The sequence below is a fragment of the Alligator sinensis genome, unplaced genomic scaffold (assembly GCF_000455745.1).
Source record: "Alligator sinensis unplaced genomic scaffold, ASM45574v1 scaffold791_1, whole genome shotgun sequence".
Classification (NCBI taxonomy): Eukaryota; Metazoa; Chordata; order Crocodylia; family Alligatoridae; genus Alligator; species Alligator sinensis.
The window spans coordinates 168,287-188,750 of NW_005842258.1; the positions used below are offsets into that span (position 1 = coordinate 168,287).

At 40.9% G+C, this 20,464-nt stretch overlaps 1 protein-coding gene across 1 annotated transcript in view; it reads right to left on the minus strand.

Moving 5' to 3' along the window:
- Positions 1-20,464, minus strand: part of MARCH11 (membrane associated ring-CH-type finger 11) — a 44,700-nt gene that overhangs the window by 681 nt on the left and 23,555 nt on the right. The window contains exons 3-4 of the mRNA XM_025208869.1: positions 9,238-9,430; positions 1-130 (exon numbers count right to left, since the gene is read on the minus strand). The exon at positions 1-130 is cut by the window's left edge and continues 681 nt beyond it. Of these exons, the coding sequence (XP_025064654.1) occupies positions 1-130; positions 9,238-9,430 (323 nt within the window). The remainder of the gene's footprint in view (positions 131-9,237; positions 9,431-20,464) is intronic.

The following is a 20,464-nucleotide window of genomic DNA, read 5'->3' on the forward strand; positions in this document are numbered from 1 at the left end:
GAAGACTCTCCTCGGTTGCTCTCTTCTATGTCTGTAGCTTTATCGTAATTTAACACATCCCAGTGCAAGTTAACAGCCCTCCAGCGCTTAAACACTCTGTAAACAGATGCACCTTCATGTACAATTAGTCCTGAAATGAAAGAAAGAATTAGAGTTACTACAGAATATTATGAGACCCTATTTTAAGAATATATGAAGAAAGATAGTGTAAGTTTCAACCATCGGGTTTATCCCACTGCACCTGGTAGCCACCTAACAAATTAAGCTGAAGATCAGTATGAATTTTTAACGTTAATAATACTAATAACTGCACATTCATATATAAAGAAAATAAAATTAACTAATCTAAATTTATCTCTATACTATTTGAGGTAAACTTTGGAGCTACTTGGTATCTCCATCACAATTTTACCTCTATTTACCAGCAATTCAATCAAAACCTAAACTTTTAAATGAAAGTTATTATCCGTTATCATTATGACAGAAACTGTCTGAATGGGAGCCCAAAAATAACAATTGTGCTATCTCAAGTCTCGTATGTATTAGAAAATTATGATGACTTAATTCAACTGACAAAAATTAATCTTACTGGCTCATTGGCAGATTCATAATTTACAGTGGTTTAACTTTTGTTTAAACTATTTTAAGTTTAGCATAAGTGCTTTTATGTTCAGGATTTGTACTGGTCTTACTATATGTTAAGGCAAATCAAGCCTTGTTGTTTTCAAATACATTGAGCGAAGCCCTTCATATGGACAAGCTTAAATTGTTTTTAAAATGGCTTATTTAAATTACTCTAAACAGATTTATGATTGCTCACATTCGTACTTAAATTGGTACAACTTTACAACAAATAAGAGTGAACTTCCCTGTTACTTGAATATATTATTAAGTTCAAAGATTGGCATGATCATTTAAATCTTGACTATTATTTCATGAGCAGACACTGAAGTCATGGACTTCATAGCCTTTCTTTTCAAATACCAGAAGGTCAGAAAAAAGGAATTCATTTTTGAGATCTGCATAAATCAGGGGACCCATTTTAAAATATCCCTCAAGGGAAATATGGTCCACCATGGAGTGATCTACTCTTGAGCTTCCATCCAGAAAATATTTACACATGGCCTAGGGACAAAAATTACACATAAACTGGCATAAGTGATTGGAAACTGGTTCAAATCTGTAATACAACAGAAGTTCAGTGCACACAAATTGCTTTCAAAATGGCTGAAAGCAGTTTAAGATAAACCTCGATGGATGGTAGTATCAGCCTTAACTGATTTAGGTTAAATCAGTTTATTGAACTTCTGTTCCAGATCCCCTCCACAATCAAGCTCCAGCCAAGCAGAGAGGTGTGCTTTCATAGGTGGATTAATGAATGGGCCAGCTAGGCACAAGCATAGGGGCCTCTACTAGTTCAGGGCCCTGGGATCTTCACCATGAGGGGACTGAAAGCCACAGTCTTAAACTCAGTGCCCATTTTTGTTTCCCAGCAGGTGTCAAATTTAAAACCATGGGTTTTGCATTTGCTTCCCTGGAGAGCTGGAGGTGGGGTCCCTCTACCAATGGGGGTGGGGCTGGGGCTGGGGCCAAGCTGGGAGATCCGCGTCATGTCTGGAAGAGGAGTAGGGAGTGGGGGGGGTGTCAGGTTGTGCCGCGCCTAGGGGGGAGGGGTCCAAACTGGGCCAGGAGAGCTGTGCCCCACCTGGCAAGGAGGGATGGTCAGGATCAAGCCAAGCTGCACCCCACCTGGTGGGGGGGGACTTGGAGGCAGGCCCAGCCAGGCCAGGAATGCTGCACCGCACCACACCTTTGCTAGCAGGAGTGCTGGAAGGGTCTTGGAGGCTATAGCCCCCCAAAATTCTTAGACCCTCCACAGCTACCCCTCCCAGTGCCACCACCCACCCACAGAGACACAGCATGGTGCTCCTGGCCTGGCCCAGCCCAGCCTACCCTCTGCATCTGCATGGTTGCATGGGGCAGCTGGGAAGCAGCTCCCTGCAGAAGTATAATAGGGGTTGGGCAGGGAGCTAGACTGAGCTGCAGGTGGCTCATGGTAAAGGGGTGGGGGAGGGCTGCCTCCATATGATCAGAAGTGGGGGAGGGGGAGATCCTGTGAGGGGTAAGAGTGTGTGTGTGTGTGTGTGTGTGTGTGTGTGTGTCTGTTCATGACAGGAAGAGTGTGTTTGTGTCTGTGTTCATATGCAGAGAGTGAGAATAGAGTGCATGCACCTGTATGTGTGCATGCCTGTGTGTGTTCTTGTGTGTATGTATGTTCGGCCATAGCAGAGGCAGGGAAAAGAGGCGGGCATGTACCCCACCCCAGCCCAGTGGGTCCACCCAGTCCCCCTGCCAGCAGTAGGAGGGGAAGGGGCCCTACTTCTCCCCCTGCAGCCCAGTTCCCTTGAGGGGAAGGGGTCTCAAATTTTGTGTTTGCCCAGGGCTCCAGTACACCTTAATCTACCTCTGCATGGTCTAGCACTCTCCCTTCTCCCTCCCCCCGGCTTCTGACCTGGGGCTCTGCAGGCATGTGGCTGAATTTCTGGAATCAAAAGTGAATGTCTGTTCACTTGCTTATCAATTCAATCTACACAACTTAGACTAACCTGTGAAGATTGAATTGATTCAGCCTTTGGTTTTTTGACTGTCTGTACTTATTAGCCATATACTATAGACTATGTTTGAATGCAGTACTCTCTTCTCCAGGACTCCACATATCCATGTCTCAAAATGTAAGCATGTAAGTATTATCAAGATCAGGGCTTTACTAAGAGTCAGAGGGCATCTGCAGCAAGACTGCTTCAACACTCTGTAATTACAGCACATCGGAACAGACTCGATTCATCGGGTCTGCTGGAGTATAGTAATTACTGCACTCCAGCAGACTCCAGTATCATGTGTATCAGTGTCCCCACACTGAAAAATGGTGGCAGAGATGTTTTAACTAAAGCCTGTCTGATGAGCTTTAGTTAAAGCACCCCCACTGCCAGTTTTCAACACTTTGATGCTAATATATGTGATGCTCTGGGCACTTTAATTAGAGAGGTTCTTGGAGCCTTTTCTACTCTTATTCCTGTGAAAAAACTATCTTTTAAAAACAATGACAGAAGACCACCATGGATGGATTAGCTCGTGGGTGAATCCTTTTGATCAACAGGTGATCCAAGGCATGAACAGACTGAAAGAAAATGCAACTGACTGATTTGTAAGACAGCCGGAATCACTGTATTTATTGCTTTGCCCAAAGCATTAGATAAGATGCAATCATTATGAATTTCATTTCATAACAGAAAAGCTAACTTGCATCCTGGTCCTTTTTGTTCCCCATCAGTGAAATCCTAACACTGTAACTGTACAGGCAATTATTAAAATTACAAATGAACAGATGGTAGAAGGCCCAGCATTAAAGGTAGTAAGAGGTAATAGGACAAATGGAAAATCCTAGCACTGGAGGTTCTTGGGCTATTTCAGTCATCCTCTTAATGAGGAACAAACTCTTAGGGTCTGTCAGACTTGGGAGAGAAATGTGTTAGGAGTAATTGTTCTCTGCCACCAGGGAGTCTCATTGAGGGAGTTGTGTGTTTTGCCTGGAGGTCAGGATAACGTTTTTGAACAACAGTTGCCTTTTGAAGGCACATGCTACTAACTTGATCATTACATTCTATAGTGAATACAAATATTTAGATTTCTCTAAACATCTCTTGATTCATTTTGGTCTCTAGAAGCTCTAGTTTGCAGTTTAGATCCTAAGTGGAAGGGGCGGGCAGGGGAAGGGTCAAGGTTTCTGTGTAGAGTGAAAACATGTGAAAATAAAAAGACACTATTTCCTAATGACATCCTAGCACTCTCTTCATAGGACCCTACAGGAAGAGACTACCTGGTATTGGTTTCCTTGAGCAGGACAGCTGATGAGTCCTGATAATTGACAGTGATTGAATGCTACTACCTTTTCAAAAGCAGGGTCTACCATTAATGCCATTTCAAGAGAAAGTTATTTGTAAATGTGTAAGATGAACTTCAACCACATAGATTTCAGATAACGGCACACTATGAACACAGAATATTGAAACTGTTATCCTCCTAAATTTAGTGGAATCAGAGATAATAAGGCAAAGAAATATCAGTTAACTCAAAATAAATGGTTGCACAGTTGTATCCATTTGGACAAGTTTTGATCTGAGATGGTTTAGCTTTCTACAGAGACCACAATTATCCCTGAATCCTATATTGGTTAATTCTGTCCAAGTATTAATAGGTGTTCAAATGTATAATCTACTTCCTTCCTCTCTTTCTAATTTCCTCTAATTTTCAATTTTAGGTGGTGGGAGGTCAGGAAAACAAATAGTGATATGAACTGACTGCCCAATACAATTCTTGCTTAAATTACCATCAGAGATGAGGCCTTTAAAGAAAGATGACAATGATAGCAAGAATCATCAGGACACTTCTATAAGTACATAACATCAAATCAGATAACAAAATCTTCAAAATCAGTAGGCTTCTAGATAGTGGGGGGGTCTATGTTCATTATACCTGATAAAAATTATTTTGCTAAAGGATGGACCAACACTTCTTACTTACTACATCTGTGGGATGTAGTAACTAAAAACAGCAATGATGTAAACCTTTGCAGTTACTAGGGATAATATAGACATCAGAGACCATACAATTAAAATAAATTTGGACATAGTATTTCCTATCTGAAGGCTCTCTACACCTACCTGGATCTCATCCGATAAACCAAAAACTACCTCCCATAAATCTAGAACTATGTTGTAAAATGAAGGAACTAGGTCAATTATCAATTTTACAAAAATCTAAACTCTTGAAAAGAAAGAATGATGTTATCTGAGTCGATCTAGGAGCTCTAAGAACCAAATCAGTCATGACCCTGCTGAGAAAACCAAGATCACTCTCTCTGAGGTTTGATAACACTAGATGAGGAACAGGGCACTGAGGTAAGAAGCTTTTTGGTTTTTTTCACCAAATTTCCTCCTGCAGGCAGAGTTTAGACAGCTCTATAAACTTATTCTACCCTCTCTTCAGGGCACTTTCTAGGCAAAGGAGGTTACTTTGGTGTTTTGTTGTCACCCATGACAAGATTACAGATTTGGAAGGTGACAACTGGATTAGAAGTTACATGGAGTGGTACACATGAAGGAAGATCTGGGTAAGATTGAAGTTCTTGAGGTCTTCAAGCTCACATTGGAAGTTCCAAAAATATTCCAGCTCTCAAGCTAGGTACAATTAAATGGAAGTGCAGAATAATGATAAGGAACTTGCTGTTCTTTTTTTTTTTAAGACATCCATGTCACTGAACAAGAACAACAAACTACATGAATTTGATAATGCTGGCTTCCACCAAAAATCATTGTTCCCACAGTACTGAGGACATATCCACACAGTCCTGAAGAAAAAAAATCTAGCTCCAGAGAGTCTTGCTGGCATCAATCCGAAAGACCCCAAAGAGAGCTACTGAAGTTCAGTTCCTTTCAGCCTAAGATAAAGCATTATAAGCATCAACAGTAGTTTTCTGGAATCATGAACTTTAGAGGTACAGATTCTGGAACAAAGTCTTAATCATTTTGGGCTTCTTTCAAAAAAGCTCTGTGGGTATCAATGTTTTTAGCTAAGTAATCTTTCCTATGAAATAAGAAGTACTTTTCTTTCCTAACTGAAGCTAAAAAACATGGCAAAAGGAAAAAAAACCCCAACCCTTTAACTGTATTTCATATAAGGTGCCAAAAATTGCCAAAAGTGTGCACATAACCACTTATATCCAACTTTAACAATACAGTTATTACCAAAAAATATTTAGTTAGAGTTAAACTTGAGTTAAACTTGTTTAACATGAAAAGAAAAAAAGAAAGACTGAGGTACAGTTAAAGAAAAACAGTTCTTTACACCTATTGGTCTTTTGATTGAGAGAATTGCACGCATCCAAACTGCTTAATACTGTTCACAAAAGGTTCTATGATCATATACCTGCTTGCCTCTCATGCTTTTGCTGTCATTTCTATGACTTCTCTATCTTAGTTAATCCCAGCAGAAGAGGTTATAATATCTGGCAGTATCAGTGCGCACAGCTCTGAGGATGTAATTGATTATGGTTCCATAGCCACTCCATTTGAATGCTCAGTGGAATTTCTTAGAGGACAAATTCCAAAGTATGCAAAGATTTTAGAGAACAGCTTCATTCCAAGTTCAGATGTACAACTGCACTGACTGGTGCTGCCAGAGAATTGCCAAATTGATGGTGATACTGATACTGAAGTGACAAGAAGGGGAATAATGTCAAGAGAAAACAAGAATTTGGGGGAAGATCAGAGTTGGATGAAGGAAACAATAAACCTAAATATATCCCATGCGCTAGAATGCATAGCTGTCTATTGCTGCCAGCAGAATAATAAATCATAAATAAAAGTATTGGGTTTTTTTTATACCTGACCAGTATTTTTGTTTTTCTTTGAATGGGTAATATTTTTGTAAAATTAGCCAGGCTGCAAATGGTACTGGACAGAAAATTACACAAAAGTTGTGTGATGGATTATAATTGGAATATAGGTGAGCTGTAATATTTGGGGAAAAAAATGGTTTTGTACAAATTAACCACAAGGCTATCACGTTAATATCATGAGAATCTTTTTAATTTATCCTACTTTGCAGAGATAAGATGGTATATTATATAAACTCAGACTTATTGGGAAAATTGTAAATCTTACGAGTACATTTTCAACTGTGTGGACACTTCATTTCATATACAATATATATATGTAACTGCACATCTCTCACTGGCCAAACTACATTTAAAACTTTAAAAAATAAGAACATACTTCAGAAGTTGCAGACATTTACATTTCTCAAATGGTGAAAACACATTATTGTAGGATTAATTGAAAGGCTATAGTTATATGAACATATTAATTATCTGAGGCCATTGGCAAGGTTCAAAGCAGGTCTACTATATATTGTCTTAAATCTGGTTGTGAAAATTCACATTGAACATTCCAGTCATGACTTTATAACTGTCAGGTGTCATTTCTCTGAGGCCAATGTTCCCCTTAGTAAATCTAGTACCTAATTCTATTTGAAGTTTTAGTTCTATAGAGAAATTCACTTATATAGCTTATACCTCTACAGATATTAACAATACCTTTTGAACAGCTAGGAAAAAAATTGGAGTTTAAAAAAAAAAATCAAGCTAATAAATAAAATCAAATTAATAAATACAGTTTCAAATAACTGTGTTCTGTATAGGGCTGTGCAAATAACTGATCTTTCAGTTCAGCTTCCAAACTGAACAACAGAGAAAAAAACACTTTAGTTAAATCCAAACCAAAAAATAATTTGTTATAAATGTTTCTTGCTGTAATAAAAAACTGAAAAAATGTAATAAGTTAAATATCAAATTTAAGTTTTAGTTTGACTCATATGAAAATATAGTTCATTTTATGCATTTTTTTCAAAAGCAAAACAATAGAAATTAAAGGCTAGACTTAAGCTGTATTCAGAAAATGAGCAAGTAGAAGGATTTCCAGCTGTAGCCCTTTTCACCCAATAATACAGCGCTTTGGGAATTGACATGAAATGTTGTAGACCTATGCTGAACTGACCTCCACTACATGAGAGAGGATTTGAATTCACATGTCCTACCTCTAGGGGAATGCCCTGACTGCTATTCTATAAAATATCCTAGAATGGAGTATTCTTAGTCTCTTCTGTTAATATTGTTATATTTAAACATTCATTGAGATAAAATATGTAAAAGAGAACAACAGTATAGTTTGATGGTAAGGGCCCTCATCTGAGAAGTAGAACCCCTAGGCTCCAACGGTTATATAAGTAATGCATACAGAGTAGAACAGCATTAACAGGAGAAGATGCTGCCCACAAATACCTGAGTGCACAGTAGGTCAGGCTGTGCTGGGAAATGTTGTGAAATGTGGGTTCAAGTCTACCCAGACAAAGTGGGGAGTTGATTCTAGGTCTCTCATATTCTGGGTAAAAACCCTAACTACTGGGTTTTTAAGAAAAGGAGTCAACTGTCCTTCCGCCCTCCCCCCAGGACTATGAATCCAAACCAAATAATTTTCAGTTAATTCATTAAATAAATTAATTGAACATATTTAGCGAATTCTACCTGAATTCACAAATAATTTGGAAAGAACAAAACTGCATTTTCAGTAAATCAAGAAAAATTAAATAAAATAGTCCATTCCTAGTTATAAATTGAATTCTGATATGGTTAATAAAGACAAACTGGTTTCATGGTTACAGAAAAAAACAAGGAGTCATGAAATCACTCTGCTATGGTCTTACTGAGTGACTTTGTACAAGCCACTCTTCAGTCTTTCAGTACCCCTTAAAATGGAATAAGATCACTTTTTTCTTTTTAGAATCTGGGATGACAAGGATTTAATTGTGTCAGATACAATATTTTGGGCACTATATGTCTAATAATATAGCCTAAGTATTTACATTGAGTTATTAAAATCATTCTATTTCTTTTAGTATGAGTATTTTAACAGTCAGTGCAAAGGTGTTTGAAAGTTTTAAATTTAAACATTGTTAACAATGTTTTGTAAGAAATACCAAATCTGACTTAAATAGCTTCACAATACATTTTATTCTATTGTTGATAAATATATCTAAATCAGATTAGCATCAATATACTATTTGAGAGTACATGCCAAGTTAAAATAGCCTTTATTAGTCCTTTAAATCAAATCTTCATCATTCATCTATCAAGCCTCTTGAGTTTTACTATCCTTTTAAATTTCAAAATCAGTCAAAGTTGGAGTATTGTTGTAGCCACGATAGTCCAGGATGTGTATGGGAGTAAAAGATTTATTGTGTTATCTTTTATTGGACCAATTCTATAATTGGAAGAGCTGTTGGACAAGCTTTCAGACATGAAGTGCCCTTCTCCAGGGACCTGAGAAAAGCACATGAAGCCTTTCAGCTTACAATTGGTCCAATTAAAGTTATCATAAAACATCCTTGTTTCCTGTACACAATTAATCAAAACGGAGGGGAAATTCTTTGAGAAATCAATGAGGTTAAGTCTGTTTTTCTTCTCTCCTAGAGTTTTTTAAATGTTATCCATCTGGTCTTTGCTAAAGTTGTCAGCTGAGAATAAATCAGCAGAGAAGTGAAGATCTAAGGAAGCGTCACCTGTTTGAGAATACATAATGATACTCTTACACCAGTCTGTGTTGTTTAAAATTTTTAGCTTACCTATGCACACTAGATCCATAAAACCATACATTCCATAGCAGATCTGAAAAAGGATGTCCTTTCTTTGCCATACTGCATAGGGGCTGAAGGCTGACCACAGAAGCCAAGTCACACTTGCTACTAAGAACAAAGATCCTAGGATTACAGCAATCATCTGCACTTTCTCAACCAGTGTTATAGTAATGCTTTGCCACTAAAAGAGAAACAAAGTAGCATAAGATAAAATGATACTTTTTGCAATCATACATTCATCTCCAGTTTTCTCTTCAAATCAAAAACCATTTTAACATTTATACACAGCTTCATAGATTTTTGCAAATGTGCTTTATGCTAACCCTTATCAAGAAAAAAGGGCAGACTAACATTAGAGAGTGGTTTAGGTTTTTTGCAAGATGATTGTCCATATCACCATCTTGAGGTCTATTTAGAGTGTATTATTTTAATCTTATTTTTAATATGTGGGAAAAATACTTAGTATCAAGAAATAAAGTTTGCCATTCATATCAGTAGGAAAATGAACAGGGTGTAAAAAAAAAGTGGGAGAAACAAAATCTGCTTTAAACATTGGATCAATGAAAGAGGATGCAGCTTAGCACTGTGCATACAGAAAAGCTACTCAGGCACACCTAATTACAATGCAAAAAATAGCTCAAAATAAACATTATAGTAAAAGGATTCATTAAACGAGGAGAAAGTAAGTGAAATTCAGTCACAGGTACAATATTGTGAAGGAATACATTTTCCTTCTACCATGTTGTACATACACATGTGATTTGAGCTTGTCAGGTGTTCAAATCTATAGAACTCTTTGTTCTATGAAGTAATATATTCAATAGCAAAAATCATTTTCATACTTCTCAACTACAGCCACACAGTGTGACTGGGCAGAGAAATCTTTTCCTATTTTCTTACATTATCAAAGGGAGGCAGAAACAAAATAAGTATGTTCTAAATGCCTGAAATCAAAGCACTTCAATATAATAAAAATTTACTTCCATGAAATAACTGTTTTGAAAATATGAGATGGGTTAAAAAAAGGCATGGGAGCATTTTGTTATAAATTGATAAATAAACAGCAACCTTTAATAGTGCAATTTCGGCACGGCAAGTAATGCAATTTCAGCACTTTAAGTAATGCATTTATGGTAAGATGATCTTGTTTTGGTTTTCATTATTTTAACTTTAAAGGAAAGGAATTATTTATTCATTGTAATTATCTTTTAAATACAGTTTTCCATTCTGGAAAGGGAAGTCAGTGCAAATATTTCACAGGGAATAAGGAGTCCTAAATTACTAAGGAATCTCACCTATGGGTCTTATTTGGAATTATGATGACTTCAGTGGGAGAACAGCATGAGTAAACTATGATTTGTCACTATCACTTGATAACTGGTAATCATCATTTCCAGGGTACCTGAGGAGTACAACTTCTTCCGTAAGAAAAACGCAGTAGATATCACCAAGGAGCAAGAGGCAGGCCAGCAGCTGTGATGCCTTTGACAGTGTTGGTGGAACAGGTGGTGAAAGCAGCAGCAGTAATGGCAGGGCCAATGATGGAGGTGGCAGGGTAAGTGACCATGGTGTAAGCAGCCATGGGGGAACCACAGCAGGCCAAGCAGCTGCATGGCAAGCAGGGCTATGTTGGAACAACTTTTGCTCACCACCCTGCGGTCAACCAGGGCAGTTGTTAGCAGCTTGTTGAGTCCCAGGCTTTTATCTTTTAAGACCATGGATGTTTCCTTACTCTAGATACCTGAGTCAATCTTCTAGCTGCAGGCACTGTTATTCCCCAGAGCATGAATAGTGAAAAGGAACTGGATGGCATTACAAGGGCTCGGTAGCACCAGATTTGTAGCAATTACATACAGTTTAAGGTGATAGTGAGGAGAGGGAGCTGACTTTTCTAACACCAGTGTCAGGCTTTGGAAGATGAGAATGGTGTTAGGAATATAACATGAACATCTGCCTGACTGGTGCTGGTGGTATGAGACTAAGAAAGACCCTGCTCACTGTGACCCTTGAGCACTAAAAACCTAAAGTGTTGCTGGTCCTCAGCATCAGTGAAAACAGAACGTTTTGGTTAATTATGGGGGACGTAAACACTCAGCTGAAGGATGTGGCTGTAGTTTGAAGGGTTGGCCTGAACATCAGATTAAAGGCCTGATCCTGGTTCAAGGAAAATAAAAATGTAACATCTGGAGCTATGCTCTCTTATATTTCCTTGGTTGTGGGTTGTAACAAAATAGGTAAAGTAGGTGTGGAGCCCTGACAGACACTGATAGTCATACATTTTTGAACTATAGCTTGCCACACCATTACTGTGAATTCACAAAGGAAAAAATTAAAAGAAAGCTTCTAAGTATCTAGGCAGACAAGGTTCCTTGGGTGAATTTGATATCTTTTATTAGACCAACCCAAATAGTTGGAGAAAAGTTATTAAGCAAGCTTTCGGGTTCAAAAACCCTTTGTCAGGCTAAGGAAGTTTCAGAAGTTGGTGTGTGCTCTTCCTGTATCTAAACATATCTAAGTATCTAAACATTCTTGATTCTATACATTAGCACAACAATTCAGGATTTGAGAAATACATAGGCAATATGGTATGGGCAAATGTTTTTTATACCTTTTGCATATTTATACATTATGTGTAATTTTTTTACTGGAACGTTCTTCCAACTGTAGTACAAGAACCAGTTAGATAGGGGTGTACCATTTTACCTATTAATTTTACTATTTTACTATTTACTTTGACTTGCTCAAGTTCTGTTATCAGCTTTTTGAGTCCTAGGCACTTGTCTTTTAAGACCACCAATGTTCCCTTACTCTAGATACCTGTGTCTATCTTTTAGCTGCAGGCACTGCTATTCCCCAGACTGTGAATGTTGGGAAGAAACTGGATGGTATTACAATGTCTGCTATGCCCAGCTTGTGGTGTCTAACAATCGTTACTAGGGTATATACACTGAATGGGCACTGCTGGCAAAACAATTAAAAGCTTGGTCTTTGCTCCAAGGACTACATGTTCACTTTCTGTGGAATACTCACATTGGAAGCAAGCGCTTTAAGAATTGAAGATCCATTAAAAAAAAAACATTGACTTTATAGAATAAAAAGATTAAGTTTGTCTAATTGGCTATGATTATTTATAGCACTTTACTCCACACCACATTGCATGCTGTTCCAATCGCTTAAAAGAACTAATTGTAAGTCAAATTCATCAGCGTGAATGAGGCTAGCAAACAAAATAATAACATTTTAATGACAGTTTCAATGTTAAGAGGTTGCACTAAATATTTTACAAACGGAATTATTTAACATTAAAAACTGAATACATCTAGCTGTTAAGATAACATTTGTAATTCTAATTTAAATCACTATATTTGTAACAAGGACATTTCTTTACTTAATTTGGGCATTTATTTCATAACTCCTTTTTGGATGTCAATATGAAGTCTCTCTTCTATTACTTCTAATTTTTTATTGTCATCTGCTGACTGCATACTTAATTAGTATCATCATCATTTCAGCAAGTGCTTTGCAAGTTAAAAATCAGGTTATAAATTATTTTCAAAATATGTAGTTTATGCAATGAACATGGAGGAAGAGATTTGCAGAAATACCATAGGAAAGGTTAACATCTCCCATGAAGACAAAAGTCTTTAAATTTATATTTTGATAGCCATAATCTCATTATTCCTATCTGTTAACTGCTTTAAGTCATTGCTATATGTAAGAAAAGTATTTCCTATCTTTATATCTTTAAATAACATCAACCATTTCCATATTATAAACTGGTAGATGGAATTTTAGGGTAAATTGCAATCCATAAGTAGACCTATTCACATGGTACCACATCAAAATAACTTTGTAGGTGCCTCAATTTAGCCATCTCAGGGTTATTTCTGGTTTTTTATACAATGACTGTGCAATGTAAAATGCATGAACAATTAAGGGAGCAAGCATTAGGGAGTATGACTCTGTAGCCTAATGTGGACAACACCCTTTTGCAAGGGAGGGTGTTCTGGGCTCTGGTCCCACCTGAAAAGACTATTTATGTTTTTCACATGAGAAACCCATAGGTTAAAAAACAGGAGTGACCCTAAGGGCAAGAACCAGAACAAGGGATTCCCCATTCTTTTCAGAGGCTATATAGTCATACTCCCTCTTGCTTGCTTTCTCTTTCTAGCCCCAAAAATGATGCGCTCTTGGCTGCATGGTGGTGCAGATTCTACAGAAAGGAAGAAGGAAAAGACCCAACGTAAACCAGCCCAGAGTCCATTAGGGCATTCTTCTGAAAAGTGGGAAATTGGGGTTGTTCATTCAAATTGAAGAGAGCCTAAAACCAAGATCTCTCACTTCCTGGGTCAGTGCTCTTAACAATTAGTCTATTACACAAAATGTAGGCACCACCAAGACCAGTGCTGCCATTGTTTTGTAATGAGCTATATTCATGCTCTCGGTATCAAACAAAAATAGGTATGCTTTATCTCTGCATAACCAGTCAGCAACCTCTTCACAAGTGATTTGGATCACAGCCAAATTTAAGCAGTAGTTAGCTGCTTAAGTAGATGATCTGGATTACTTCAAGTGTCTGCATAATACCCCGAGTCTATTTGTAACGATCTTTGCTATCCAAAATACATGCAATCACTGAATCTAGGTACCTCCACAGTTTTGGTAAGGTTCAGGTGGAGTCACTCTGAATTGCTTTTTGAGAATTAGACACCTAAATCTTGCCTAAATCATGTTTAGTGGCTTGAAAGATTGATTTTGAATCAGACCATAGTCTATGCTACCACCTTGCATCCATGCAGCTACTTACTCAAAGTAGCAATGGTGACTAAAATTTCCATTGTAGGCATGTTCCTTATAGAAAAAATATTGTAAATGCAACCTCTGATTTAATACCCATGCTGCACTAACTTTAGCAGATGTAAACAACTACAAGAGATAAAAGGCAGTGGGGAATAAATATTATCTTTATTAGAAGACACTGTAGGAGTACTCTGCATAGACACCATACTAAAATATTCTTCCTCCTTTTCCTTGGAAAATAATCACATTTACCCCTTGAGCTTGAGCTTTTGAGGACCTACTTGACTGTTGTTTTTTTGTCTTGTGTGTTGGTTTGATTTGGTTTGATTTTGTTCTCTTACCCACACTAACGGAACTCCCACTGGCATATAATGTACTGGAAACTTTCTGCACATCAGTTGCATATCCTGGCTCTAACCCTGAGCTCAGATGCATTGTTCCTCTTCTGTTTTAAGTGCTTTGTCAGATTATTTTTCCAAAATAACTTTCAAAAGCAGAAGTACTGCAGTATTTTTGAGCTTTTTAAAAGTTCACATTTTTATAAATTGAAAGAAGCCTTCTGCTCAGAAGGGCTAATTGTTTAATAAATGAGATTAACTTAACTGTAGTTGCACCTAAAATAGATATGTATAAAGAGAAATACACCTTTTCAAAAATGGTTACTCTGAGTTAACCTGCCATTTTTTGAATGAATAGAGCCTCCTGATTAGTATATTTTCATGTTTGTTATGACTGAAGCCTGTAAAAGTCGTCATTTTGCAAGGTCCATGGTACAATAATAACCCAAAAAGCACGGCATGAAAACAGAGGCTATACTTGCAGTCTAATATAGCACAAAAACCACTCTGCAATAAACACTGTGGATTTTCTTGTATTCTAATATGATGAAGGGCTTAATCCATCCATCTGTCTGTCCATAGCACTCTTGGAGCATTCTGATTGGTTACTAAAACAACCAATCAGAGTGCTCCAAGAGCATTACGGACAGGAGGCGGCATAGCAGACCACTGCCATGATGGTGGAGACAGAGGGGATGGGGGGGGCATACCAATGCTGCTGGCCTTGCCCCCCAGGCCCTGCTCCCTGGAGGTGTCGGAGTGCTGCTGTGATGACGGGGACAGAGGGAACAGAGAGGATGGAGTGGACGGCCAAGGCCAGTAGCTCTGGCCTCACCCCTTCCCCCTCCCCTGGCCCTGCACCTTGGAGGCAGTGGCAGCACAGGGTGCTAGCAAAGGGGAATGGAGGGGATGGCGGGGCAAGCTTCTCCCCAACACACTCCTGGGAGGCGGTGGTGGCATGTGGGGGGCAGGGTTAGTGTTAGGGTTAGCGAGCTTCCCCCCGCCCACTCCATCCCTGCCTGCCACCCGCCCCACCCCCACTTACCATCACCCCGCATCATTCTTGAAGGGCAATTTGCTGGTTCTTAATTAAAAGCATAGCAGTGTTTCTTATGGCCCAAAAATGAGATAAGAAAAGTCCCTTACCTACACCTTGTGTTATTTAAGTAGCTGTCTACAAATTCATTTAACCAGTTCTCTTTTTAGACAAGCAGCATATGATTAAATGGAAGGAAATGTGTCAAATGAAATATGCTTCATAATCTCCTTATCTACCTTCTGGCTTAGTTAATGCTGGATTGTCTGAATTCAAATTTTAAAACAATGGGTCACATCTTCAGCCAGTGTAAATCAGCACAGTTAACTGAAGTCACTTTAACTGATTTATTGCAGCTGAGGATCTGAGTCCAAAACTTTTAAAAACTAATGAAATGCTTATAAATGTTTTTTATTTTAGAAACAGAAAAGCTTGAGTGTTTAGAACTGAAATTGAACCAATGTGCAAATACAAATAGTAATGGTTTAAATAAAGGAAGAAAGGTGTCTGTGCCTGTGGCAATGAACCTTTGGGTGCCTGCCACTTTAAGGGCAGAGACAGGCAGCTACCAGGTGTGTCGCAGAGCACTTAGGTGCCCTGTTCCTTACAGTGGAAACTGCTGGGGAAAGAGCCCTAGCAGTGAGTGGGGAGCCCTAGCTGCTGGTTACCAGGGCAACCAGAGGGAGCTAGTGGCCCGCACCTGCCAGCTGTCAGCTGACCGGAAAGGGCAGGGCCTGGCCCACATATAAACCCCAGGGCTGAGGCCAGGATAGTAGTTCCCTGCCAGCAGCCAAGGGGGAAGGAGCTCTCCCAGAGCAAGCAAAGGGGAGAGACCTGACTGCAGGCACAGCTCTGATACTGGTGAGGGATGGAGCACCCCTGGGATGGCTTGAATGATGTTTTAGCTGGGCGGCTTGAATTTATGTTATAGCCCAGGGGTTTGTGTTTTGTGTTTGCTGCTTAAGACTGGTGCCTTGAGTGAGCCTATTAGGGGAAGGAGGAGGCCTCATAGGGGAACCACGGCAGCGTTGGGACCCTGGCACCAGAGTGGGCGCAGCATTTGGGGTGCACTGACCCCGGTGCCAGAGTGGGCGCAGCGTTTGCGGGTGCACCGACCCGAGTGCCAGAGAGGGCACAGTGCGAGACAGGGCTACGGAGAGGCCAAGCACCAGAGAGGGTGCAGTGTGAGACAGGGCTGCAGAGAGCCCAGGGAGGACAAGGGAGCTAAATTATAACAAGGCCCAGACCAAACAACGTCAGTACCATCTGCGAGGCTTGGGGCATAGTAAAGGGATGGTTGGAGCCATGCATAGCCCATAAGGCTAGGCTGCCCCGAAACACCCATTGTAGAAGGGGACCCATAAGTGGTTCAGGAGCCCACGGGGTCAGAGCACAACAAAAACCGTGTCCAAGATGACGTAAAGGCAGCCTCCCTATCATATATTTTCCAGCAAAGACGTGGCGGGCAAGAATCGAGGGTGCCCTTTGGGCCAACTTGGCATGGTAAGGGGGCCTTGGGGAGATCACGGCCATCCCGCAGGACCCCACGCCATGACAAGGTGCCTGATGAGAGCAGCCATTTTGGGAACACTAGGCATATAAAGGCTGCAGTTTGCTGCTGCCAGCTGAGGGAGACACATTGTCTGACTGAGCAGCATGGAACATCTAGAGGTGAGAACAGAAGGCTTTTGGTCCTGAGAATGACCTAAAACTGCACTCTGCTGGGGAAGGGTGAGCTGGTGGGGCTCCTAGTGGTGTGGGAACCCCCAGGAAATGCCAGGCCACTAACCTCCCCGGTGAAAGGTGAGTAGGGGCACCTTAACCCCAGGCTACACCATCTGGTGGGAAATTCTGAGAGCTGGGGGAGTAGTGGGGGCCAAGTATGCCCACATGTAGATGCCTGAGCCCAGCAGGGATCAAGATCCCGGAGACCCCAGAGTGGGTAGTGAGTAGAGCATTGGGAGGCCCTGCACAGAGTCGGGCTGAAGTTGGAGTAGGCCTGCAGGGCTGTGTGTGTGAAGGGGCTGAAGTGCAAGTAGGCCTGAAGGACAGTCGCAGGGGCATGCTGAGTAGGCCCGAATGGGAGTAAGCCTAAGGGCCAGTGCAAGGGCCAGGTCCGTGAGAAGTTGGTTGCAAGCATAAGACAGAGACCCCAGGGTGGGGTGTAGTGTAGAATTGCCCAGTGAGGGGCTTGGGGCAGAATTAGCCCAGGGTTTGGCACCAGACTGGACCACACAGAGTAGGGGAACTTGTGGGAACTGAAGGACTGTGTGGCTAGGCCAGTATGTGAGTAGTGAAGCCTGGTGGCCCAAGAGGGGCTGCTCAAGGAGGAGCAAGGGCAGTTGAGTGTGGCCATGCAATGGGTGATATGCCAGAGGCCCCAGTGAGAATGGGGAGAGTGTAAAAGGCCTCCTGTGAGAGGGGATGCGGTGTGAATGCGTGGGTGAGTGAAGCCCAACTTTAGACTGGGTCTCAGACCAGGAAGTAATACTATTCTGGATGCCATGTGCGAGGCATGGGCTGCAGTGTATGCAGATAGTGTCCCCTGGCATCAGGGCAGTAAATGGGCAGTCTCCCACATTATACCAACAGTTTATGGAACAGAAAAGTCATGGCAGGTGAGACTGGGGGAACTGCCCCATAGAGACAGGTGGGCAAGCCGGCATGAGAGCCAGTCCCGAGAGCTGCCCCCTGTCACAGTGCCCAAAAGCTTGTAAAGAACTATTTTTCCGACTATTCAGTTGGTCTAATAAAAGATATCACATTTACCCATATAACCTTGTCTACCTATGTCCCTAGACTAACTCAGCTACAACCAACACCCTTGAAATATAGAAGGAAGAAGGGTGTTTGTGCCTGAACTTGTAAAGAACAATGTTTCCAACCATTCAGTTGGTCTAATAAAAGATATCACATTTACCCAAATAACCTTATCTGCCAATGCTTTAAATATGCCTTAGAGGCACAGCACTGAATTGACTAATTCAGAGCCATTCCATCCCAGGATGAATCATCCTGTTTATTTCAGACCATTCAGTTATTTACCACTCAGTTTGGTATCATCAACATATTTAATATATCAGGCAGAAAGCAAGGCAAAGTGGTACTTTGTAGACTAACTACTGGGTTTCACAAAGGCAATAGCATAACTAGGGCTAGGCAACCAGGGCAGCAGCCCCAGGTGCCAAAGTAGGAGCAGAAAACAAAACTAACATCTGCCACTGCAACTTCACAATCACAGTAGAGGCACAATGACAGCCAGAAGTCACCACTGCCTCAGGGTTACCAAGTGTCTGTAAATTTAGTGACTGCCTGTTTAAAATTAGGCTAAAGATAGCTGTCACTAAAGGGAGGGGGGGTTAGCAATCCTGACATGCCCCTGTAGTGGGTTGTCTCTTCACATAACATGGTCTTTATTTCCCTAGGAGAACTTGCCCCCACAAGACACAACACAGAATCATAGAAAATTAGGGTTGGAAGGGAGCTCAGGAGGTCACATCTAGTCCAACCCCATGTTCAAAGCAGGACTATCCCTAACTAGATCATCCCAGCCAAGGCTTTGTCTAGCTGGGTCTTAAAAATCTCCAAGGATAGAGATTCCACAACCTCTTTGGGTAACCTGTTTTACTACCCTCCCTAGTGAGAAAATTCTTCCTCATTTCTAACATACACTTCCCTTCCTGCAACTTGAAACCATTGCTCCTTGTTCTGTCATCTGCCACCACTGAGAAGAGTCTAGCTCTATCCTCTTTTGAACCCCACTTCAGGTAACTGAAGGCTGCTATTAAGTCTCCTCTCAGTCTTCTCTTCCACAGACTAAACAAGCCCCGTTCCCTCAGCCTCTCCTCAGAAGTCATGTGCCCCAGCCTCTGAACCACCTTTTTTGCCCTCCACTGGACTTTCTCCAATTTGTCCACATCCTTTCTGTAGTTGGGGAGGGGGCGCAAACCTGAACACAGTTCTCCAGATGTGGCCTCACCAGTGCTATATAGAGGGGAACACTCCTACCAGTGCAGCCCAGTATGCTGTTAGCCTTCCTGGCAACAAGGGCACACTGCTGGCTCATATTCAGTTTATTGTCCCCTGTGACCCCTAGGTCCTTTTCTGCAGAGCTGCTGCCCAGCCAGTTAGCTTCTAGCCTGTACAGGTGCATGGGATTCTTCCATCCTAAGTGCAGGACTTTGCACTTGTCCTTGTTGAAGCTCATGAGATTGCTTTTGGTCCAGTCCTCCAATTTGTCTAGGTCCCTCTGAATTCTAGCCCTACCTTCCAGCATATCTACTACTCCCCGCAGCTTGGTGTCATCCACAAACTTACTGAGGGTGCAATCTATCCCATCTTCCAGATCATTAATGAAGATATTGAACAAAACTGGCCCCAGATCTGACCCGTGAGGCACTCCACTTGATACCAACTGCCAACTAGACATCAAGCCATTGATTATTACTGTCTGAGCCTGATGCTTCAGCCAGTTTTTCTATCCACCTTACAGTCCACTCATCCAGCCTGAACTTCCTTAACTTGCCTGTGAGAACATTGTGGGAGACCATATCAAAAGCCTTGCTAAAATCAAGGTATACGAAATCCACCACTCTCCCTGTATCCACAGAGCCACTCATCTCATCATAGAAGGCAATCAAGTTGGTCAGGCATGACTTGCCCCTGCTGAATCCATGCTGACTGTTCCTAATCACCTTCTTCCCCTCCAGGCACTTAGCAATTGATTCCTTGAGGATCTGCTCCAAGATTTTTCCAGGGACTGAGGGACTGAGGTGAGGCTGACTGGTTTGCAATTCCCTGAACCCTCCTTTTTCGCTTTCTTAAATATGGGCACTATATTTGCCTTTTTCAAGTCATACAGGACCAATCTTGATAGGCATGAGTTTTTGAAAATGATGGCCAATGGCTCTGCAATCACCTCAGGCAAATCCCTCAGCACACTCTGGTGCATTTGGCCAGCCCCATGGACTTGTATATGTCCAGCTTTTTTAAATAGTCCCCAACCTGTTCTTTCACCACTGTTGGTGGCTCACCTCCCCCC